This window comes from Pezoporus flaviventris, unplaced genomic scaffold, assembly GCF_033815535.1.
Source record: "Pezoporus flaviventris isolate CSIRO_AGI_PZ_B2104156 unplaced genomic scaffold, CSIRO_AGI_Pfla_v1 ptg000066l, whole genome shotgun sequence".
Taxonomy (NCBI): domain Eukaryota; kingdom Metazoa; phylum Chordata; class Aves; order Psittaciformes; family Psittacidae; genus Pezoporus; species Pezoporus flaviventris.
Window position 1 is genome coordinate 8,559,633 of NW_026892614.1, and position 25,515 is coordinate 8,585,147.

At 37.9% G+C, this 25,515-nt stretch overlaps 1 protein-coding gene across 10 annotated transcripts in view; it reads left to right on the forward strand.

Annotated features, from left to right (window-relative positions):
- PLD5 (phospholipase D family member 5) overlaps positions 1–25,515 on the forward strand; it is a 166,071-nt gene that overhangs the window by 89,091 nt on the left and 51,465 nt on the right. For 5 of the 10 annotated variants that reach the window (XM_061471155.1, XM_061471157.1, XM_061471159.1 and 2 more), the window contains 2 exons: positions 6,509–6,677; positions 15,400–15,514. In XM_061471155.1, coding sequence (XP_061327139.1) covers positions 6,509–6,677; positions 15,400–15,514 — 284 coding nt within the window. Of the gene's footprint in view, positions 1–6,508; positions 6,678–15,399; positions 15,515–18,814; positions 19,007–25,515 lie in introns of all 10 variants that reach the window. The other 5 variants (XM_061471160.1, XM_061471162.1, XM_061471163.1 and 2 more) reach the window with 4 other exon arrangements.

Genomic DNA, 25,515 nt, shown 5'->3' on the forward strand with positions numbered 1-25,515 from the left:
AATTCCTTATTCTGTAGGCCCACAGAACTGAGTCTAATCTTTCACTGCTAAAAACCAATATTTTTCCTCTGACATAACTGCTGACTGAAATTCTTAGTTTTTATGTTGTACCAACCAAGAATCTGGCACGTAAAATCTGCCAGGTTTGATGGATGCATTGTGCATGTCTGCATGCTATATTTGGCTTGTAGACGTTGTGATGAGTGGGCACAAAAAAACAATTATGTGGGAATAGCAATAACAAAGTGATCTCCCAAGTTGACTATGGAAAATATAAAAAGGCCTAAATGGTGAGGAGTTAAAATATGCGTTGCTATATAGTTAGCATACGTCAGTCACTTCTGTGGACTGATAAGAAAAATTGAAAGGAGACTAAGTACAAAGAAGAAGCAGCCATAGAAGGGGAAAGCTGAGAAGCAACTTCCTATCTGGGCATTAGCTGAAGTGCTTAAAGCTGAAGTTCAGTGAGCACTTGAAGTTGGCAGGGCTGTTTATTCCTGCTTTGGTGCCACAGCCACCTCCTGCAGCTGTATGTTAAATAGGATCAGGCCCCTCACTTAGCTGAAGAGGCCTGTCTCTTTTGAGTCTGGTCACAGATGGCATTCACAGAATTTAGGCCAGTGGTTAGGAAATCAGTCAAACTGCAGTAGGTGCAAAATGGCTTAACCGTCCCTAGCTAGCTACATGTAACTTAGCAAATTATCTGCATGTCTTGCATTTGTAATGCAAAATGCTGTGGGTCTTTCTTGTGCCAGGGTGCCACACTGGCCCAGGTGAGCAGTGAGACTGAGGAGTCACTGACCCACTGCTGTGATGAGGAGCAAAAGCCTGGGATGAGTATGCGCCTCTTCTGCTTGTGGCAGCACAGCTAAAAGTAACACTGCTGTGCTGCATGCTGTAGCTATAGCTCTATTTCTTTATATGCTCCAACACAACAGTCTAGGAGTCCCATTTACATGCACACCTTTAAAACTGTTAGACCACTCCCTTTTTATTCCCCTAGGTTGCAATTCACGTGTCCAGGGAAAGGGAAGTTAGGAAATATGCTTTAAACTATCTAGTTAGGCCTCATATACAACAGGTTTTTACCTTTTTGCTCTCATATCTCATGACTGGTTACCAGATTCTGAATACAAAGAAAATCAAGAGATGAATCTTCCTTCAGAACACAGACTGATGCTATGTTTCTCTCAAATTCCAGCACAGTTTGATATCTTAGTAATTGTTAATATGCTCATTGCAGTGTTTTATCATTGGGCACATGGAATCCTGTTGAAAATACCTATTTTTCAGGAGGCAATAACAGCAGCTTTTCAGTTTAAGCATCACACTAATCTATCACATAACTCAGAAATATTCAGATAAAACTCTGTACCTGGACCCTAATGCTGCACGTCTGCAGAAAAAATATATCTAATGCACTTGTCTGCATTCACTACAGATCTCATTCAAAACATAGTCTTAAACCAGGCATTCAGCATCCCAAGATCTTGTTTCTGGAGATCAAAGTTTTCATGACTAAAATTCAAAAAGCAGACAGGTAAATGTCAGCAAAGAGCTTTTGTCGTGCGCATACACTCGGGCACATGCTGGATGAGTCTGTATTGAGACAGACTGGAGGATTAATGTTCTATACCTTATCATTTTAATATGTTGTGAAGTTGGAATTATGAGAACTTTTATAGTTATGTAATAGTTACAGCTAAACTCTTCAACAGAGCTATAAATTTTTGCTAATAACCCAAATAACCCCAAGTGTATTCAAGAGACAGACATACAGCTTCTGCCTATTTTCACTGCCCTAGACCTCTTTCTACTCTAATTAACCCATATGCTAAACTAAAAGTATATCTATTCCCTTCAGAGGAAAAAATTGGTATATCAGAAACAAGCCTTCTCACTGTCTGACCAAAGAATTTTCAAAGGTGATGAACCCTTAGCCTGGGACAAAATTTACTTGGAATTGCTAAATGCAAGTCACGTAGCTGAGTTTAGAAGAGTCGTCTTATTGAGGTCAAGGTCTGTACTTTGTTGGGCATTAAATGCCATTATACTGCTTACCACATTTCTGTTGGCTTTCAGGAGTTTGAATCTCAGCTCTGACCCCTGTCTCTCTATAGCTTCACAGAAATCATGTAAAGTTACATTCAGGTTTCTCAGTCTGTGTGAGGTAGGTTTGAGCATATTCAGCTATATAACCACAGTGTAGCCTGTGTTGGCATTAATAGATGAAATGGAACACCAGGAAATCGGTGAAGGGAAGGACATTTCATCCAGCAGGTGTAAGGTTATCTGCTAATGATTTTGAGTGTAGGAAGTGTCTGTTTTAATCTCCATGCTACATTTGTTCTGTTTTGCTTTGTTAGTATGCCATTTTGCAGACTAAATTATGTCACCGTTCCTGATCTTCCTCAAGGTCTGTGAATGACCTTCTCTCATGGAAGTTTTTGTTATTCTATATTTTAAAAACCTCTTTGTGGGTTATATTGGAATGAAAATGAGAGCTAAATTTAGCTTTTATTGATTGAATTGGGGCTTGCAGACTCAAACTTTTGCACAGAAGGTTTAACAAAACTTTTATTGACTAAGCACTTTTGTGTTAAAGGAACTTTGCTGTTTTACTAAAGGAAAAGGGAAGATTATGAAGGCAAAGTCACTTAGTTTAAAAACTTGTGGTTGACTTTTTTTGTTAATTCTGAGTTTGATGTTGAGTTTTTGAGTAAATAGGGAAACATATTGTGGGGGTTGGCAGAATCATTTCATTATTAAAAGGAATTCTAAACCATGAAAACAACATTTTAACTGGTGCCCTTGATAAATGAAATGTCAAAGGACACAAAGTACTTACTATTTGGTTAAATCGAAGACTAGGAAATATATTAACAGATACTATCTGTTCTGACTAACAGTTTCACTAACGGGAATGCATTTCGCTTCTGTTACATAGAATCATTTAGGTTGGAAAAGACCTTTAAGATCAAGTCTAACTATTAGCGCTGTTAAGCCCACCACTAAACCATGTCCCTGAAGCACCACATCTACACGTCTTTTAAATACCTCCAGGGATGGTGACTCAGCCACTTCCCTGGGCAGCCTGTTCCAATGCTTGGCAACCCTCTTGAAGAAATTTTCCCTAACATCAAACATCAGGTTGCCCCTTGTGCAACCTGAGGCTATTTCCTCTTGTCCTGTTACTTGTTACCTGGGAGAAGAGACCAACACCAACCTCACTACAACGTCCTTTCAGGTAGTTGTAGAGTACAATAATGTCTCCCCACAGCTTGCTTTACTCTGGGCTACACAGCCCCAGTTCCCTTGGCAGGTCCTCATAAGACTTGAGCTCTAGACCCTTCACCAGATGTGTTGCTGTTTCCATTGCATTTCATGCAATTTTAACAGTATTCAATTAGAACAAAGATAATCAAACCCAAATTATAGAATGACAGGAGGTGTGTCACATTCTGTATTTAGTGCTAGTACTGTAGCCTGCTGAATGCTATGCAGATTGAAAAGTTAAGAGCTGATCCCCTAGTGAAGAGCAAGTTCAGCCCAACAGTTAGGACAGACTTTCTTACCAAGTGGCACCTTGTTCCTGACAAGGATCCTTTTAAGAGAGAGATGAATATCCTTTTGCCCAGCAGATTTGTCTTGCTACATTATTTGAACAAGTAGACGGTTTTAACATACGGAAAGGAATAAGAGCCCAATTTTTTTTACATATCTTCATGGTTTCTCTTCCCAAATGTATCCATAGAGCAATGATGCAAACCTTCAGGTCTTACTCCATTACACTTTTAGGTTTAGCTTCCAGCCACTTCTGGAATCTGGGTTTATAATATGTAGATAGAGCATTTTCCTCGACTTCAGACCTAAATAACTTGAAATCCTTATATCGGAAATAAGCATGTATGTGTTTGGCTGGATTAGGGCCCTAGTCTCGAATATAACATGCTAATCTTCTTGGACCTGGAGATACTGGAGATACTCAAAACCTGATGGGACAGTGTCTTGAGCAACCTGCTGTCACTGACCTTGCTTTGGCAAGGAGGGTTGAGCTACATGATCTCCAGGTTGTCAGCCCTTCTGAAGACTGTGTTACCTTTTTGTCAACTTTCAACTTGCCAAAGACAGAGTTAAGAAGAATGGAAGTTAAGCTAATGCTTTCCAGTGTGGCAGGACTTCAGTACATGGGAAACACAACTACAAGCCATTGGAAGCGACCATGACAGATTCAGTCCTATGAGTTCCTTTGTGGGTTCCTGTATATTTGTTTGCATAGGTTCAACCAGAAAACACTGTATGTCAGGTGATATTCTAATGCCGACAAATTTTGAACAAATCTTGTGTTAAGGAAGTGATGTGCACTTTTAATTCTAGATAAATCTGAATCACTTTTGATAGATTATCTTTTGAATAATCATTTGATCTGAGGAATGTCTTTGGAGAATATTCAAAGTAACTCTCTCCTGTATCTGTACGTGACTGGGTAGGGGATGGCAGAGGCCAGGAAGACATGGAGTCGTTTCTCTTTGCTGCTGGATTGTTGGGTGAGGGAGGGTTTATGTCCTTGTAAATATAACTTTACCTTCTCTGCTTTGATTTCTTGCTCTTTGAAGGTGGCCATCCTGCAGCTCTTCATAAAATAGCTCTAGGAACATGAACACTGCTAAGAGCTGCACTATGATTAGTGATGTTAACTATTGAGAAAAAACTAACTACGCTTTCAAGGGACCTAACAAAAGTTTTATAACAGGATTAGATGCAGCAGAAAGAAGTCTAAAACCTTAAGTGTTAGAGTAAAATAGATTCTTTTTAGAAGCATGGCATTGCTAATAGACTAATATAAGCTCTAAATATTTAAGGCACTAGTTACTTTGAAAAGTTCATAAACAAGGTAGGTAGAATGTTTTAGAATGAAGTAAACTTTGAAGACATAAAGAAATCAAGTTGTGTATTTAACCTTTTATAGTAAATTTACTGTTTTTACAACTTTGTTACTGCAGTGAAGTTTAATGTTAATCACTAGAATACCATGTTCAAAGTATGTTATTGAGAACACCATCAGTAATTGCAGTTTAGTGATATATATGCTGACTGGCAGATTTTAGAGAATAAGAGAATGTACTTGAATGTTTAATGAAAGGAGGAGCTGTGCATGTTCTAGTTTTGGGGGGGATTTTTTGCCAAGCCAGGAGAGTAAGAATGTGATAATTATGACAGGTTTACTTTATCACAGTTCTTGATGGGTTTTCTTTACATTACTACAGGGTACTAATCTTCAGTCTTTTAACGGGTTAACTTCAGAAATATGCTTGATATTCTGAAAAAGCTGTAAAAGGTTCTATGTGACCCAGTCAAAAAGTGTACAATTCTCATTTACACTAAAGGCTGGTATTAATTATTTACTTAAAAAGTTTAAAAATTATATTCATATTGGATTTGATAATTAATGCTGTTAATAAGTACAGAAACAGACTAGAAGTACTCAATGTACTTGGATACAATGAAAATGAGTATTCTTCAAATCCCTACTACAGCCTTCCTAAATCTAGTTTGTATGATTTACAGTAAAAGTGGCAGATGTTAGGAGCACTTACAGAAGTGCCATCTGCATAAGCTGAAAATTTAATCTGTTTACCTACAGACAGAATTGGGAATCTTGTTTGACGTGTGTTTATTTGTAAGATTTCTCTGTTGAGTGTAGAGAGGAGCTTTACCTGCTGCAATTTAGGGAAACCTAGAAGGGAGGCAGTGTGCTGCATGAAACGCAATTTCCCTGAAGCAGAGGAGCATATTTTGAAGTGTCAGTTTACTACAATGTTAGTTTACCTCCTTGGATCCATGCGAATGTGTGTAATGTGATTTGCTTTTCAATAATATAGACAATAAGATTAAGGAGCCTTCAAAAAGCAACAGGAAATTAAAATGGCATAATTCTCCTTTCTTAAACACTGGATCCCAATTAGAGTATTACACAGGTAAACAAAAGCATAGAAATTAGGCAGCTTATAGCAGTTGGAAGGGGGGAATTCATGTATAGAGACTGCAGTGTAATAAAATGTCAGCTATAAAAGCAGACCTAAGAGAATGCCAGGCAATATACATTTCACCACTTTGCTTAGAGAGAAGAAATTAAATGCAAAAATGAGAGTGGCAACACAAGAAGAGATTGTTTCATTCTTCCCATCCTCACCTTAAGGACTAATTCCCACTTTCTGTGTTATTAGAAGTAAGTTTTTACATATTTAAGTTAGTTTCACAGAGCTTCAAAAGCTTAACTGGCTTTGCTGCATTAGAGTAGGTCATTTCTGCATTTAATTGTTTTGGGAAGTGCAGAGCATGACATTCAGCAACTTCAGAATGAGTTGCAGGGTGGCACACTGCTGAGAGCCTCTGGGAGCAGATGTTGAACCACAGGCCCAAAACCTGACATTCTTTACAATTTGGAACTTTTTAATGCAGAGAAGTGCTTTTGTTAAGTGGTTATTCTTTCCTTATCTATTCTCAGGGTTGCTCTTGTGGAAAATATTCCTGAAGGTATCAACTATTCAGACAGTGCACCATCCCATTTGTCTCTTTTCCAAGGCTGGATGAATTTACTTAATATGGCTGAAAAGTCTGTTGACATAGTATCTTCCCAGTGGGACCTCAATCACAGCCATCCATCAGCATGCCAGGTATGTTCTAGCCTAATGAAAGGGTGGGACTTTGACAATCTGTTCTTGTTGTTTCACTATTAATTTTTTAGAACTACAGCCTGTCCCTGTACAGACCCATTTGTTTGAGTAGTGTAAGAAAAACATTTTCTCATGGAGATTTTCCTGCCAATACAATAGCTTTCTGAAAGTGGTGATATGTTAGTCTAGGTAACACATCCAACACATTCATATTGCTTCCATCTTAGGAAAGGATGTCATTGTGTAGTCTTAAGAACCCTGCAAAATTGTACCTATATTAACACATTTAGAATTAGGGAATATCCATAAATGTATACATTTCTTTTCTGTTTGGTTCAACTGAAACAGTAAAAGCATAGGCATGTGGGTTAATTCTGCAGCCAAATGGATAGAAGTACATATATAAAAAACAATGTAGTATCAGATGATTTCTCTTACCTTTCCAAAATGAATCTCGTGAGGGAGCAGTTTTCAGACTTCTGCAATTAAGAGCAATAGGAAAAAAATCATGAATCATAGTGAATGAGGCAGACATGCATTACAGTGATGTTATTCCAACAAAGACTTGAGATCAGTACTCTTAGAAATACGGTAAGGGCAGATTTCCACTTAGTATCAATTGTGAAGCTAAGTTATCAAAGAGTTGGTAGTTTGAGAGTATGTCCTCTTTTCCACTATCTGTATTCGTTGCTGAAAGAAGCTGCTCGGCTAACATGAAATGGGGTTAAAATGGCAGCCAGGTAAGGAATCAACGCTGTTATACTATGGTATAAACCCTTCCCTTTCCTCTCTAGTTCTGGTAGGTCGCAGACAAAGACTGGTATTCTGAGCAACTAAAGGTATTACTGCAAATAGTCTGTGTTTTCAAGTCGTGAGCTGGATTTTACTTCTTTTGAAAGAGGCTGTAGCCGAGTTGAATGTCATACATTAACTTTCCTTCAGAATAAATCTTCTGCATGTCCATTAAAAAGAGTGAAAATCTGAGGCAAGCACCCGAATGAGAAATGCAGTGCAAACCCTTCCTTTTAGAATGCTTATAAATATTGGAATATAGTTTGCGAATAAATGTATTGAGTATCAAAATATTGAGTTTTTTCACAATGTAATTATGCAGCTAAGCTTTATTTAAATGTATTGCCTAAGAAACTTCAAACCCATGTACTGTCATTCAAGCAGATGAATTCAAAGAGATAGTGCCTTAGATGTTTTTAGGATGTGCATGAATTGGTGTATGCATGAATCTTTTAAAAATGTTTTGTCTGAAAAAAATTCAATATGTCATTTTCTTCAAAACCAGCAGAGCCTAACAAATCTCAATCAGAGGACAAAAATAGGAAACTGGAAATTGGGATTTCAGTAGTTAAGCATCAAATCTATTCACACTGTTCCACATTCTCATGCAAAGTAAAAACTGTAAGATACTGTGGAATGTCAGAGCAGGGAAAGGGAGAAGAGATATGCAAGAAGTGGATTTGCTCTTTCATCCTCAAATGCACAATTAAAGCCAGAAAAATGAAACATTTTTCATAATATTCTATTCTGGTATCTATTTCTGCCTGCTAGTAGTCTTACAAAAGTGGGTAATTACTTCTGTTTAAAGGCAATTAATATTCCAGTCATTTCCTCATTTGTAGAGCAGTGTGGGCTGAACAGCTGATAGATCTTTCTGTCAAGCTTGTCTATCCATGCTAAAACACTGTACTTCTATTGGCCAGTCTAATTGCTAAAGAAATTGCCAAGTCGCAGCACTTCCTAGCAAATTGCTGCCCAGGAGAATGTACACAAAGCTTAGCTTGTGAAAGGGAAAGGAGAAAACTTGTTACATCTGCTTCTTCACTTAGAAAATTAAAGTGAAATTTCAGAGGACCTTCAATAATTGTAATCTAGCTGTTTTCTGAGTTATAAATAGACTGTTCTCAAGTCTTTACAATTTGAATTTAGGGAAATTTGCCCCAAAATAACAGAAGCATTATGAAAGGTTAGGGGGTGAGATGCAAAACTTCCAGGTGGTATGGTGTTTAGTTAGTTCTAGCCTTTCCTTGAATGATCCTTGTTTTATCAGAAACTGAGCACGTAACCATTTTCCATATGGACCCACATCCTGCTCTGTAACTTCTGATTTCCATTTTATGAATATTCAAGGCATATTGCAAAGCAAGGTTGTCTACAAGAGCACTTCAACAGACGTGGATTTTTGAAGGAGAAAGGCTGAGTAGGCTAGATTGCTTTTTGATAATTAGTTACAAGGTTTAGCTATTTTCTCTGTATATGTTTGTGTAGTTATATACACGCACACATGCATATATATATATACGTACATTATACATATGCATTCATATGGACATGCATACGTGTACATATATGCATGTCCAATACATGTCTTGAGGAAACACAGAGCAGAAAATTCTGCAGCTGTATGTACACACACACATATATATATATGCCCAATATAAATATCATCCATATACGTAGAATCATTGAATAGTTAGAGTTGGAAAGGACCTTAAGATCATCTAGTTCCAACCCCCCTGCCATGGGCAGGGACACATTGTCCATTTTGTCCAATGTATTGGACATACATAAATGCATATACATATGTCTGCATATATGAAATTGCAGAAGTTCCTGCTGTATTTTTGTTAACTTTTGTTTGTGGGTGTGGTACCTATGTTACCTTGTGTCCTTGACAGTTGCCTGTCCATGTTTTATTGTTATAAGTCTAAACTAGCAGTCACAGCTGACTGAGTTGTCCAGGTCACAACTGCTCCACTTGGCCATCTGAGTTCATGAGTCTTGCTAAATTAGTCTCCAAATGGAAACACATGATGCTGCAGTGTTCGATGTGCTTCTACAGGTTAGGCGGTCAAGTAAACAAATATTTGGCAAAATACTGAATAGGCTTTCTACACCTGCTTTTCTCATTCAGAAGATAAAATGTGTTTTGGTGATTTTTGCATTATCATCTGTGCATTTTCCAGACAGCAGGGTAGCTGTCGTGTAGAAGCCTTGAGATTTTTGCAGAATGTGAATGTGTGACTCCTGTGGCAATCTGATGTTTAGAGATACCAGAGGATAATGGAAACACAATTTCGGAGGTTAGCCTTTCATTCATTGCAGTGAAGGGAGAAGTGAATGTGAGATAATGCCAATTTCATGATTTTTCACAATTAATTTCCTCTGGCTCATCTCATATTTAGAAACCTTAATTTGGAGTGACCTTTTATAATTCTTACTCACAAATTTTATTCTGTTTCACAAATAAGAATTAATGCCATCATGACTTACTGATACCGCTATGAGTATGGCAGAGTTCTCCCTGGATGGCTATTTGGATGTGTCGTGATTTAAACCCAGTCAGGTAACTCGTTCACTCACTCCCCCCCTTCTTTCCCTCCCCCTACTCCCGGAGGGACGGAGAGGAGAATCAAAAAAGAATGCAACTCCCACAGGTTGAGATAAGAACAGTTTAGTAACTAAGGTATAACACAAATCACTACTGCTACCACCAATAATAACAATGATAAAGGAAATAACAAGGGAAGAGAATACAACACCTCACCACCAACCAACCGATAACTTGCCCCCCAAGCCCGACCAAGCACTGACCGATACCTCCTCCAACCCTGCAGTCTCCCAGCCCTTCCGGCTAACTCCCCGTTACATCCTGGGCATGACGTGCTGTGGTATGGAATGCCTCTTTGGTCAGTATGGGTCAGGTGTCCTGTCTCTGCTTCCTCCTGGCTTCCCCTCCTCCCTGGCAGAGCATGAGGCTCACAAAGTCCTTGGCCAAACCAAAACATCGCTATCAGCTCTGTTCGCAGGCCGAAAGTCAAAACACTGCACTGCACCAGCTACCAAGAAGGGGAGAAAAGACTGCTACTGCTGAACCCACGACAGGATGACCATAAGATGATCAAAGTATAGATCTGCATCTGATTTTTACAGTGATTGCACAAAAAAAAATAGATGGTTCTTGACTTTATTTACCTACCTATTGGCTTGATGGGAGGAATCTCCCTTTCCATCTGGTAGTATGTCTCATGTAAGCCAGCTGTTCAGTTTTGTAATGAATCTCTGATGATGGGTTGTGTGTCACTCAGGCATGCATTGTCCAAGGATCTAAAGTGATTTCTTTGGTAAAACAAATGTTAGTGCCAGAGCTTACATGTATCCATTACTGAAAGTTATTTAAAAATGCAAATAAGTACAAAGAGCACATCTCCAAACCTAATGGCTACAGCAGAGACTGGCTACAATCAGTTGTATACATCACAGTGTATTTTCCTTTCTGTAAGCTTATTTTTACACAAACATCTCTTCAGGTGATGGCATTTCCTCAATACAGCTGGTACAGATTGAGTTATAGAAAATAAACTAAAAAAAGAGGGGTTTTTTTTCAATGAAAGCACATTCCCTCTCTTTTCATTAGCTGTTTTGCTAGAAGAATTGAGAAAAGCATTTGAGTTTCTTTGTTCTGTAGTAAATAGCAGAAGTTAAGGTTAGGATTTCTTGATTTGTTTTTTCCACCAGTTTCTGAAAGCATGCTGTGTTTTTTGGTAATGTTTTATAGATATACCTAGGGCTTGATTATAAGACAACCTTTAAAAATATTAGTAGAACTATATAGAATAAATACAGAAGAAGATTGTGGAAGTAACTAGTTTCATTTCTGTGGATAGATAAAGTTGAGCATTGTCTAAACTGTAGGAATGTAAGTTACTGAAGAGTGCAATAATTCGATTTTATAGTATTTCAATAAATACAGCATTTTTGTGTTCTTATCTCCTCTGTTTTATTTTTAATGAGGAATGCATACTGATAAAGACAACAGCAGGGAAGGGAAATCAGCCAGGCTAGAATCAGTCTGCCTAGTGACTGCTGAGAAATTGCTTTGGGGGCAATTTCAGGATCTTTTGATAATGATAACTTTTTTGTTTTTTCAATTCACCAGATGACTGTGGCAGGTACAGCCGGGATTGATGTTTCAGGTGTGTGCTAGTTTAAAGCTATGGTGAGAATGTCAGTGTGTTCCTGTGATAAATACTCTTTATATCCTGTTTTGTCACAGTAGGTTTTTTGAAACAGCCCAGTGAAAAGCATAAGGGAATTTTTTACCAGGGTATGCCGATTTCTGGTGGTATTAAGTGTCAAAATGCAGATATGGTATAAGGTTGCATGCTGCAGTTTCACAGCACTGGGTTGCTACTATTTCTCAGTCCTCCTAAGCTGAGTATATTGAAATTATTCTGACCACTGTCACGTAGTCACACAGCAGCCTGGTATTGCATCGCAAAGGGAATGTTGTCTGAATGACAACATGAGGGTTTGTATTCAACAGAAGCATTTCAAATGTGCTGACAACAGTGACAAAACTCTTCAGACCCTCTGTCCGGTCTTTTTACCTTTCCATAGAAGAAAACAGAAAAATTGCAGGTAAACATGTCATAAAGTATAGAAACAGAGTTTCAAATTAATATTAATGGAGCAGAAGGTCTGGTTCTTCAATAATGTACCCTATTTTAGTATAGCATGCATACTTTTAAAAACAAGTTGGGAAATTTTCACAGTTGTTTAGAATGTATAGGTTAAGCTGTGCTGAGTATATAAATGCCTGCTGAAGAATGATGCAGAAAGAGATGAGATGGAGGGAATTCTTTGCAGCCTGGCACTGGATGTTGTTTTTTGTATACCTGCATAAACACACCTATTTGTGGTGAGTGCACTCCTAGTTGCTTTAAATTTTTTATCGATTTGAGGTTTTACTATTTATGAATATAATTAGACCAAAAAAAAGGATATTATAAATGCATAGCATGTAGCATCTCTGATGGGAAAAGAGATTGCTTTTCAGAGAAGGTATCTTCATTGGAATGCGGTGCTGCACTTTAAGTGTTCTATTCACCCATAGGATGGGCCATGCAGCTGACAGCATGGCCCGTAAGAGACAGCCAGGTGATCCATCAAGGATACTGTGTTGGTCACATCAGCGCATACTAAGACCAGGTTAAAATCAGGAAATGCTGCCATGTTCTTTTGGATCCAAACTAAAATTATTGCAGGTAGTCCAGGCTTGTTTATTGAAGCTTTTGTAAATCATACATAAATAAAATCTTGTGCAGATAGAAGTGGCAGTAAACAAAAATAATTACCATGGGGGAAAAGCCCTAAAGAACCATCCCCTGAAGCAATTAATCTTATCAGCTTTAGGTGTTAGCTTTCCAAGCATTTCCTTAGCAGAACAGTTAATGCATTAATTTGTATTAATATTGTGAATCACTTTCCATCAAATTTATGAATGCCTTTTCCATGTTTATTTTTTGTATGCTAGAGCTTTCTACTATGCTTCTTGTCAAAATTGGTTTTTGCAAATAACCGAAACAAAAAGTGTCTGTCTTTCTACCAAGTAAATTAAATCAACATATAGAACCTTTCCAAGTATCTGTTTATACATACATACGTATTTAATTTATGTCATGCAAGCCTTTTACTCAATTTTTCCTGCTCACTCTTTGTGAAGATATGACTAATGAAAACTAAACCTGCTGGTTTCTCCAGTCACTGGACACAGAAGAAGTGGGTCCAAAGGCTGTCTGAGCTTTGGCATGTCATGGGCTGTGGCGCTTGGAGAGCTGGAAGATAGGGCAAGGCACGGGTTGGTCACCCAGCAGACAATATAATGATTGCTGTTCCCTGATTCAGTTAGTCTAGCAGTGCCAGTCTGCAGCAACTGCAGAACAGACTATCTTGGCTGGAGTAAAGCCACTCGGGAATACTGGCCAGCTCCCCTTTTCTCCCCCAGGATTCCAATAGCGCTGCCGCATAACTGTGTGCAGCATCCACCTTGCTATTGTCTCATTGACTTACTTTGGGTAACATCTGCTCCTCTTAAAGGAGTCCAACACAATCACTGATGTGACAGGATCCTTCTAGCTTCAGGAGCCATGTGAGGGAAAACCATACCTTGACATGCACAGCAACTCAGTAAGGGCTTTTGAGTGTGTAAGTTAAATCATGGGTGTCTTTTTTTGCATATGGGACCACCTAGGCACCTCAAGAAATGCTGAATCTGAGTATAAGAAACATTTGGAGATTCATGCAAAGCATTTGTTTTTATTTTCCTGTTTTGTCCAATGCTTTCCTTATGTCAGTATCTTGTTGACTACTAAGTTCATATGAACCCTGGGGTGAGCAGAAAGCTACACTGTGGATTTGAGCCAGCAAGCAGGCATGTATTACAAAAGTAAAATATAAACAGTAGTTATGTGGTTTCATTGCAGTCCCTGGCTGCCCCGTAATTTTGAGAAAGCTAGTTTTTAGAAAGCTGGGTATTCTTCTTGTGCCACATATTCAAAATAAGTGAATATTAAAAAATACGTCTGTAGTGTGATTGATGGCTTGGCTTTGTGTCTGTAGTGTAGACAGGTGAAGAGCTACTTTCTGTGACTGATGCTTAAGGCTCAGCAAGTCTCAAAGTGTCAATCTGTGAAGGCAATCGCAGGGCAAAGGGTGGCTTTCCACTGTCTGCTCCTTCTGGGTTTGATGCAGGAGTAGGGCTTCTGTCTGAGGTTCTGCAAGTCCATGCAAAGTCAGATTACAAACTGCTTTTGCTTTGGCTATTTTTGTTGAATAGAGAGATCCTTGTAAGATTTTGAGAGTAGCAATTTGTTCAGAGAATTATCTAGGATGTTTCTGTGGAAGGCTTTATCTTCTACATCTTTGTTTTAAAGTAGGTATGACTGTTGATTTTTGCTTTACCTTGGGATCATCATTATATTGAATCTAAAGTGAACTGTATAGGTAGGGCAGGCACTTTGTTAGCTGTGCAAAGCCAAAGTTTTTGTGTATTTGGCTGCTAACTGTTACTGGTGTCTGCTGTAGTAAGCTAGAATGGCAGCAAGGAAGCAGGCTTTAATGGTGGTGGTTGTAACACAGCATATTTCATATACGTTACTGGATATTTCATTCTTCAAATTGTTTAGTTAGATGGTTTTAGTTAAATATTTTTCTTAAAGTTAAAATATTGAAACTAAAAATTAAACATTTACTATGTTTAAAAAATCTACTTTTTGTTTCTCAGATGTGGAAAAATGTGGTGATTCAAAGTTTTATTTTTCAAGTGAAACAAAGTTCTTGATTTTGATTCTAACAAGTAGCTAACTCAGTATGAGATTCCTTTTTTTTGGTCTTGGTTAGAAATAGGGCTTAAATAGTAGATTTATAACTGTAAAATGGAAAAGTATATGAAATACATGGAGATCATTGTTTTCATTCATGATATAGCTCATCTAAAGATGAACATGTGACCACTTGAAAATGTACTGTACTATGGTTAGAATCAATTACAAAAAATCATTCAAGACAGAATTGTGTAATTTTTATTCTGATTTAAGGGAATGTAATTATTTAGAGGAAAGTTAATATAAGAATGCATTTATGAAGCATAAAAAATCTGGATGCTTCCTTCTCTGTGTGTCACCTGTCATCAATGGTATTGTATAATTGCATTGTATAATCTGGGAAAAGGATGTAGCACATTTTGCCTTCAAAACATTATTTCTTCAAGAAAAAGTGGTTTGAGTTGCTAACTTTTAGGGTAAATTTAACCATACCTGGGAGCATATTTACTCAGCTGTTGTACGATATGTTTTTGGTTTAATTTGTTCATTTGCTGTTTGAACAATTCTGTCTCACAACTTCTGCTTTCCTTTCATTTTCTTGCCAGGGTCAGCGTCTTTTTGAAAAATTGCTTGAACTGGCATCCCGAAATATTGAGATAAAACTAGTGAGCGACATACTGCCTGTGGAATCAAAGGTATTAAACGACTTGAAAACAAAGGGTAAGACTTTGTGTTATTATGCCATTGACTGATATGTAATGTTCCCTTTACCTAAAATGCAGCCTCAGATGATGTATAAAATGCACACTCTTGGTTTAGCACTGTTACCCTGTAATCCTTCAGCTTTCTCTGTTCCATAGCTCTCAAGAATCTGAAACTCTATTACTGTAGTTGTTGTTTGCAGTTTGCAAGTGTTCAAAAAGGTGGTGCAGTTAGATGTTTAAACTCATTACAGCCATTCCAATGGTCAGTGAAGTAACCTGAGAGACTGCTGTAATACCCTGTGGGAAGAGACGGTTTCCTTTTTTGAGCAATAGCAAAATAAATTAATAAACTGACATACCTATGGTACTGATGATTCCAAAGCATTAGAGAATAGTCTGTCAGTCAGATTTAACTGCAAGGTTTGCTGTGCTACATGTAATTCTTAGGTGTCTGCTTTCCTAATCATTGCTTTGAAGCTTAAATCCCTATCCAAAGAGAGATTACTGGCACTACGTGAATAAACTTGCTTTATGTAAAAGTCTGTGGAAAAATAGCAAAGAGAGCTTAAGAAATGCAGAAAGAAATCAGAATCTCTTAGGAGTTTTAGCAATCTTGTACACAATTTGCCTGAATAAAAATACATTAATTATCTGTATAATCTGATAAAAGTAAGATTTTAAGGATAGGATACATTTTCAAAAGGCAGAAAAAACCTCTGTATTTTGATGGTGATCATTTTTGACACAGCTTACTAACTGGATCACAAAGGGAATTCTAAAAAGTAAATTAAGCAAAGCAATTGCTATGTGTAGTAGCACCCTAACAAAACATGTCTTTTTTGCAGTAAAGAATAAAGAACATTCTTTTCCAAAAGAGATCAATCTTTATTTGTTTAAATTCCTTGTAACCTCCCCACTGGGTAAGTAAAAGAACATTACTAATGGAAGTCCTTAAAGTGATCATTTTTGATCAAGACTGACAAGTTATTTAAATGTAATAAATACAGAGACTTGTCATTTTGTGACACTGCCTATTCCTGGCCTTTGATTATTTGTGTTATATAACCAAAAGTGATATCGATCCTTTGATAACCAGTAAAAGTACATCAGCTCTGTCAGATGTCTGTGATGTAAGGGATTATCTTTTCTTATGTGTTGAAAAAGAAATAGGTGTTCTAGCATCAATGTCAGTAAAATTGTCTTTGAAAAAGTGGTTTCTTTTCCCTCAGATTCTAACATTCCAAATTCCATGAGTCAGAAGAGATGACAGCTGAGGCCTGTACATTTACATTGATGTACCTGGCGATAGGTATTTTAGTTGACGTTTACTGAGAATACCCAATATCGGAAACTGTCCTCTTTGAAAAAAAGATGAGCAAAACTTCTGGCTGGAAAAGGGAGTGATGTTTGTTATTAACACTTCCTTCAGTTTATGTGGGAATTAATCAGACCTGTGAACTTTTTGAACTAGCAAACAAACAGAACCTAGGCTTTTACAATTTTACTAGGTTCAAATTTGCATCATTCAGATTTCTAAGACAGGAAATTTTAGAGTAGTGAAATGAAGGAATCAATATATTTGAGTGCTCTGAGCTACAAAGAATAGGAGAAAGTCACTTCTATATAGTAACTCTTGTGATTTTTGCCGTCATCATTTTTGAACCCTGTAACTGTAGATATCACTGTGTGCTGTTGGCCTTTCAAAGACAGACATTATAACATCTTGATTTTCTCACTGTGAATGTTGGGGTGTTTTGTTTTTTTTCCTCTCATTCTATGTTTTGGTTTGCTTATTTCTACATTTTTTGTGTTAGAATGTCTTGATGATGACATGGTGATTGCCAGCTCTGATGAAATTCTTTCACCTGCATACAGTGTGTGCACACACAATTTCAGTTTGTTGTTCTGGTTTTTATAACAAGGAAAGCTCTGTTTGGTTCTGCATTCCTGAAAGGAGATATGTTAATTTTGACATTTAATCAGATTTAGTTGTCTTAATTTTATGTTTAAATGAGCAGACCTTGTATGAATAGCAGACTCGGGGTGTGTCCTGCTTGTGTCAAATAGGAGGTAACTGGACTGCTAGGCTAGCTTAAATAAAAAAAAAAAGGCTACCCCAAATTCTATTAGTTCATTGGTATTAATAACACAGTAAATGGAAAACGTGCCTATATTAGACTTTTCAATGTCTGCTGTAGAAAAAAATTGCTGTTACCTGCTACCGTTGTCTTAGCTGAGGACAAACATATCATTAAGCTTTGCTATGCCATCCTAGAAGATCTGTCTACTGAAATTATTAATCTCTTTACTCATGAGTCACTGGCCACCTGCATCCTTAAAAATCAGTCAGGATTGATCCTTGAAAGGGAGCTGTGCATTGTCATTTGGACACATATATTCATGAAGATGACTAATTATGGTGGTTTTTTTTCCCCCTGCAACTGGTCAATTTGTCTTATGAAAGATAACGCCACACACCTTTTTTGATAGAAATATTCCTCTTGTGGGAAAGAAAGCAGTAAATATATCAATAGCTCAGCTAAGTTTTGAAGCTTCTTGTGGTGATGAACCAGAATACATTTGGCTGAAAAGATCCAAACTCCCACTTGCAGTGTCTGTCTGAATTAGGCAGAGGAGAGTCCAAGTACTACTCTGTGGTTCACCAGCTGTGCCTCAGCCATGGGAATAGCATGGGGAGAAACCACATACATAGCCTGTGGGACTCTGGGAGCTTCACGTGCTCCTGAGCCTGCTTTCACCTTGCTAGGTAAGCATAAGCTAGCCTCTTTCTGTGGTGAAACTCAGTGCCTCCAGGTAGTTTGTTGTCCTAAATGTAAGAGACTGCATAGAGAAGGTGGAAGAGCCTTGCCTTTCTTTTCAGAACATTCAGAACACTGGGTGATGAGAACACCTGAGGTGTGTCCCCATGCTGTGCAGGCGGGTTCCTGGAGTCAAGATGAGGGATGATTTGGGTGTCAGCCCTAGGATGTACCTGTTGATATACAGCCTGGGAGCCTTTAAAGATGCTGCAGTTCATCAGCCTGTGGTTATCTACCTTGCTGTAGGTAGTGTGCCCTTTCTGACTTAAGTAGCCAAGGTAAAAGTCTTAGTCTTGACACAGTGGCATGGGTTTGTATGTAGTTGCGTGAAGGACTATAGTTGGTCATCCATATTTCTGTGGTGTTTGATTTTTTTATTTCTTTTTTATTTTTTGTACTAGGAACCATAATATGTTACAGCACTGCTGCATCTCAGCACAGATATTGAGACTATTTCTGCCAGCCAGATTATTTTAGCACATCTTTCATTTTTCTAGACAGGCATGCATGGAGCCCCCTTGCCTCTTCTCCCCATTTCTGAAGTACTATAGAAAGCAGCTTTGATAGACCTTTTCCAGCCCAGGGATGCATCCTAGAGTCCTCCCTACACATCCTTCCTCTGCAGCAGCCGTCCCTACTGGTTAACAGAGGAGAAAATTGAAATCTGACTTCAGATTTGAGCTGATGGGGTAAGACAAAGCATAACTTATGTGGATGGGAGAGAAGAACTGATGTAGAGTAAAATAAAATCCGTATTTTACAGTGCAATGTTAGTACAGATAACTGAGCTAGCTGTAAACCTGCAGGTTTGTTGCCACAGTTAAGCCTTCTTTTGTCATGTCTTTGCTATCCTGAATCATTAGAGCTAACTGTAGGACAGGATATCTTGATTACAGAAGCAGTCTAGCAGCTGCAGTGTGAAACATGGATTGATTTACTGTGTTAACACAAAACACACCTAGGACTGTGGTGACAGGAACTCCTGAGTGCTGAGAATAAACATTAGCTAATAATTGCTGTGATGTGGAGGTGTTATTTAGTTGCAAAATTAAGCATGTGGAAATGCAGAAATACTAGTCCCAGAACATATATTTATGGTAGACTTAATTACATTATCAAACTCTGTATTTTGCACAGAATACCTGTCTGGTACTTGCTATAATCTTATCCCATTAATCAGAATTTTTTCCATTGTATTGAATGAGAATATGTGAAATATTTAATGCCTAAGGCAGATGATGCTCATTCAGGGGATATTATTTCTGCTAGTAATGGCTAGGGTCTTCTTTTATCTTCATATTTAATGTATGTCTCCAGGATTTCTTTATTGCACATCTGCCAGATCCTGGACTGAATGCAGAATGATTAATTTCCTTGCAGGCTTTTCCGTGCTGCTTCTCACTGTGGTATCTGAGCGCTCTGCAAATGCAGTATTAATGAATTTCTTTTTACAATATCACTGTTAGGTGAGGTTGCTTGCTGTTTCTGTCTCTCAGGGACAAAGAGTGATTATTAATGGCAGCACAGACATCAGAAGCCAGATCTGAGCATTCTATAGTTGTAATTAAAAAAAAGTGTATCGGTAATTTTAAAAAATCAATTGCACGTTAGTTGTCAAAATTATTACTAAACAGGCTATAAACTATGATGTTATTTTTATAGGACCTTTGTAACATGCAGTCCTAGGGTGTGAAGTTTTGCTTCTCTATAGTTAAAGCTGTATTTTACTTTCATATGTAAACAAATGCTATGCCCATATGTCTATGGCTCTCTTGTAGGGTAGGTCTGCCTGTAGGCAAAATTTAGCTTGCTGTGTAAACAAACATGTTCTTCTTTATCCTCCTTTTGCTGTGACAGTAGCTTTTTAATGCTTGTTTTCAAGATTATTGTTCTAGCCTTTTCTCAGCTGTGGTTCAATCTACTAGATTGAAACATTTCTTGTAACCTTCCTACTCCTTGCACATAATTATGTACCAGTCTTTGTTCCTCAGTAACTTTTGAATATTATTGTCTACAATTAGCAGGTTGCTGTATCATTTTTTACATGTACAGAATCTAAATCCCTTACTAATTATGATCTTATTTTAGCTGACAGTGTAAATGTTTTTTAAGACATTCCAATGGATTTCCTTACTTCAATTTGCATTGCTCCATTCCTTTTCTATTCGCTTCTCCCCCAATATCCCCTTTTCATGAATAATTTTATATAGATATATATTTGCAAGGCACATTTTTGTTTTTTTTTTTTCAGTGCACATGGAGGCAGATATGAAAAGAGGAGTCTGTATCATAATGTGATTAAAAAAAATCGTCTAACTCAACTAATAGCTATTGAATAATAGCAATGAAAATGGAGATTAATTTAAAGTCATTGTGCTAGAGCAGGTTCTAATCACCACATCACATATGTTGCTCTTACTCATTGAGCAGCTCATGCACAGTTGTCCAGGATTACACTCTCTCTTAACCAGATACAACCAGAACAGAGAAAATAAAAAGTTATATTATTGCAGGGAGATAAGGAAATTAGTAGAAAATTGAGCTTTTTGTTCTTTTATTTTTGCACTTGGATTGCGAACACTAACAGATACCATTCCATGACGAATTGCATCAGTTTATATCCCAGCAGCTGCATGATCCCAGCCTCCTCTTTGCCCTCCCCACCATATGTTGTCCCTGCCTTCTTCCTTGCACCAGTGATCACGTGGCAAGACAGTTCAGGGGGCTGATTTGGCTACAGACTGCTTTTTTTTTGGCTGTCTTGCTTGTAATTTGCATTAGATTTCTGCATTACTGAGTGCATCATCTCAGAGGCATAAATACTGGGTACAACACAGATAGGAAACACATAGCTGGGGCTGGCAAGGGAGGCAGGACCACTGGAAACTGGTTTAGATAGGCTTAATCTGACATGGCACCAGAAAGCTGAGAGTTCATCTAATGCCTAGAACTTTTTTTGTGGTTTTGTTTTTTCCTGTGCTTCTGTTTTAATGAAATTGTTGCACGATGGACAGCGATAGTGAATATGATTTATATATCAGATGAAATGTATTTAGTCCTGTATTCTGTCTGCTTCTGTTGGCACACTTAAAAGTGCTGCATAGTTTTAGAGCTGTGATGCTTGTGGGACGTGAGTTTCTTCTTACCTTTGGACACAGTCATGTTCCCTTTCCCTGTTTAGTTGTGGGGGAGTGGGAAGAAGATGTATTTTTAACATATTATACAAGAACTGAAAAACTTGTGTTATGTCTTAGAAAAGGTTGAGATCACCTGAGACCATCAGTCCAGTTTCTCCTTATGAAACAAGCTGTGAGTTAAGCACTTTTTTTAAGCCTAGAGCCTTTGTTTACTGCAAACCCTAAGAATGTGGAGTTCACCATTTGGGAGAAACTGCTGTTTTCTCTGGAAAAGATTAAGCTATAGGAGTAAGAGATGGCATTTTCTGATAAGTTTCTTGGTGCCTAAAAGATGTTTCGGTTTTGAGTGACTTGGGGTTTTGTGAAAGCCATTGGTAGAGTCAATCATAATGACATTGATTTACATTCAGTACAGAATATTTGGATTCGGTATTGGAGACAGTGTCCTAAATATGGGGACAGTGGACTGTGAGCAGCTTATAAAACAGCTATCACTGGCAATTTTAAGAAGAAAGTAGACAAGCCCCTGTGATGACTGGCCTCGTGAGTATTTTTCTCCGGTGCATGGGAAAGGTCTGGTTTCAGAAAGATTGGTTTCAAAGCTGATTTTAATTGTTCCATGATGTTAATGATTTGCACGAAAAGCATAAATTTCTGTGTTTAAGGACATTCACCTCAATGTAAGAAAGATAGATTTATTTTTTTTTTTTAATTTTTTACCAGTAAGAACAATCAATCACTGAAACAGCCTCCCCAGGGGTGTGGTAGAGTCCTTGTTGCAGAGGTTTTCAAGGCATGACTGGATAGGATGCTTGATAATCTCATATAGGCTCCCTTTCCCACAAAAGATTGTGAGGAATGATCTTCTGAGAACACATCTAACCTGGGCTTTTCTATGATTCTGAGAAAGCTTTTAATTCTTCTTCATATGAAGATAATTTTGAGAATCAATGTAAAAACACTGAGAAGGCTAAAAAGAAAATACACTTCATTCATAAAATGGGAAACTGGAATCCTGAAGCTGGTTCTTGAAGAGGTGTCCAGTCCAGATGTACCATTAAAATAATATTACCTGATGCATACTCCATAGGAGTGTAAAGAATACTCTTGGTAGCTGAAGTTCAGTTCATGTTTTTAGGTAAAGCATTGAATGGAGTTGTAGATCCATTGCTTTATCAATCTTTCCTGGGCTGGATTCTCTGATACTGTGAGAGGGAAGGGTGCTGAAGGTGAGATAAGCTCCTGCTCTTTTAAAATTCAGGAGTACCAAATTTAGATTAATATTCTCCTGTGATTTTTCAGTAACATGTAAGCAGGATCCTTTGAGAGGACCAGTAGACTACGGGCAAGTCCTCCTGAGGGAAGCGAGTAATTTAGATCTGAGTTTCACAGAGTTAAGCGAAGGAGGATTTGAACAGATGGGAGAAATCACTTCTTCCATTCCTTTCAGATTTTAAATATTGACATTTTTCAAAAACTCTGCCTAAGCTATACCTTAAAATATGAGTGTTCAAAAGGCAGCTAATGAAAATTGTACTGGCAAGGCCTTTGACACTTGATTTTAAATTAATTTTTATGTTTTGATTTATTATGAATCAGGCCTTGTTCCTTTTTATTTTTATATTTCTTGTGTACCCACAACAGAGTAGATGCATGATTTGATTTAGATCTTATTAGTTGCTGCTGGAGACTGTTTCCTGGTATTTTCTCAACAACCTTGAGCCTGTGACAAGCAATCTTAAAGTCAATTCCAAGATGAAAGATTTCATTATGTTCTTTACCTCTTAGACCTGCATAATAACTTTGTCAGAGTTCTGCATAATGAGAAATACTGAGCAGAATTTGCAAAACTAGTTGCATCCCATCTTAAAAGAAGGAAGCAGATTCCAGTTTTGCATCAGAGATTCAAGTATTTGGATATCTACTATCTTGGCAACACTAACATCCAGAAACTCCTGCTTTGTTGGGTTTTGGGAAAACATCTTTCTGTTAGGCATCTAAAACTCTTTTACCTCAGTTTATGTTGCTAAGTGTGCACACATCCACTAATGTCTTGATAGCAAGGAAATGTTTAACATTCTTTTTATGCTTAAATCCCATGAGAACTCACACACAATGTTTCTCACTTGTTTCACTTGGGGAGCTAGGTGCTGCAGTGTAAGGTAAGCCATGTTCAGCCCTATGAAATGTGGCTGAAAAGAGCAGGTGGGTAGTATTTTTGTTACATCTTAGACAGTCATGTAGATGTGCAAAATGTCGTTGACACAGAACACCTGCCTGAGTCACAGAAGGTTAGGTTGAAAATCTGCTCTGTCTGAAGGTTTCTAAATTGTCACCCTGAAGAAGAGCTGACTGCCTGACAGCAAATTAAGCTAGTATCGAAAAATCTTGAACTTTGTAAAACAGAGTTTGAAATCACAAAGGATTGGAAGTGCAGAGGGTATTCTGTAGTGGCACTCTCTCAGTCCCTCCTATTTGAGCTCGGCAGTTTGCAGAAAATACCTGTACGCATTTAAAGATGACTCTGTAGTGATCACAAATTCATTTGGTATGGCTTCCAGTCCCTGCTCTGCTTCTGCTCCTTCAACTGCCACCCCATATATTTAGAGAAAAAAATATCTTGCCCTTTCTTGTAAAAGAATTATTTTAAGCTTCTGATTATAGGACAGGATTTTGAACCTTCCTTGGAGTATCGATCTTCCTGTGCAATTCCAAGTGAGGGGCTGTGGTGAACAGCATACCTTCCGTTGCCATTGCCTGCTGCCTATTTTAGATGTTTTTTAGCTAAAAAAAAAAAAAAATTGCTGATAGTCCAATTTTAATTAATTATAGCTTCTATAAGAAGCTAGATGCCTGATCTGGGAATAGGGCTTCCACTGGACACACAAATATCCCCACACTGGGCACCATAATAGATCACAATGTGAAAGCTTATTTTCTCTTATGAGTCTGAAGCACATGAACTTTAAGAAGATTCCTTCCTCCATCTCTGACAGTGTTCAAGGCCAAGCTGGATAGAGCCTTGGGCAACATGGTCTAGGGTGAGGTGTCCCTGCCCTTTGCAGGGGGGTTGGAACTAGATGATCTTAAGCTCCTTTCCAACCCTGACCATTCTATGATTTAGGCATAGCCTGCCTTACAGAGTTATCCACAACCAATAGAGAGAAAAACAAACAAACAACAAAAATAAACGTCATTATAATTTAAATTCTGAAGGTAACCAGGGCTGTGGGTTGTTCTCGCTTGTTTTGCAGAGAGGGAGAAGGTTCATTTAAGCAAAAGACTCTGTGCCCATCAGAGCCAGATAAGCAAGAAATAAATTCTAATTCTAAGCTCTGAAGTGTGTGTAGACTTTACTTAAAAATACCTTTGCTGAGAGGGATGGCTGTGTTCACAGGGACAGTACCCTCCCATTAGTAATGTGTAGTTTTGCATTGTAAAATACCAGTCATATGCTTTCCAATCTCTGTAGTCATTGATTCAAAGACCCATAGGTAAATAATTTTACCTGTTTTCTATGAATTAAAGCTAGACATGTTGTGTGGCACTTTTAAGATGCTAGGTGTTCAGTTGAAACAGTATCATAACTCTTGTGCTTTAAAATTTATAATAGAAAAAGTCTGGCATAATTGATTGTTTAGTATTTTAGTACACAATTTCAGTATGGACTTGATTCTGTTACTAATGCATGTATATTCATGGATTTGGCAGAAATAGATACTTTTGTATTTTATGACTACGAGCATTGTAATCCAGCCATCTTGTGAACAGCCAAATTACTTTTGTTTGGTAGTAACTAATCAAGTCCAACATAGCAGGTTCATACCACAAGGAACATCTCCAGATCTTGCTTGATAGTTTAGATACTGGAATGGATTCTTCTTGTATGGCATTAGTTGGTTAGAGTAGCTGCCACTTTTTAGTACAGAGGAACCAGTGGCATTAGCAGAAATTAGTTGTGACATTTTTAAAACATATGGATAGCATGCAAGTTCCTACCTACAGTTACTGGAAGAGCTACTAAGAGCTGCCAGGGCCATCTGAGCTCAGAAAACATTTGT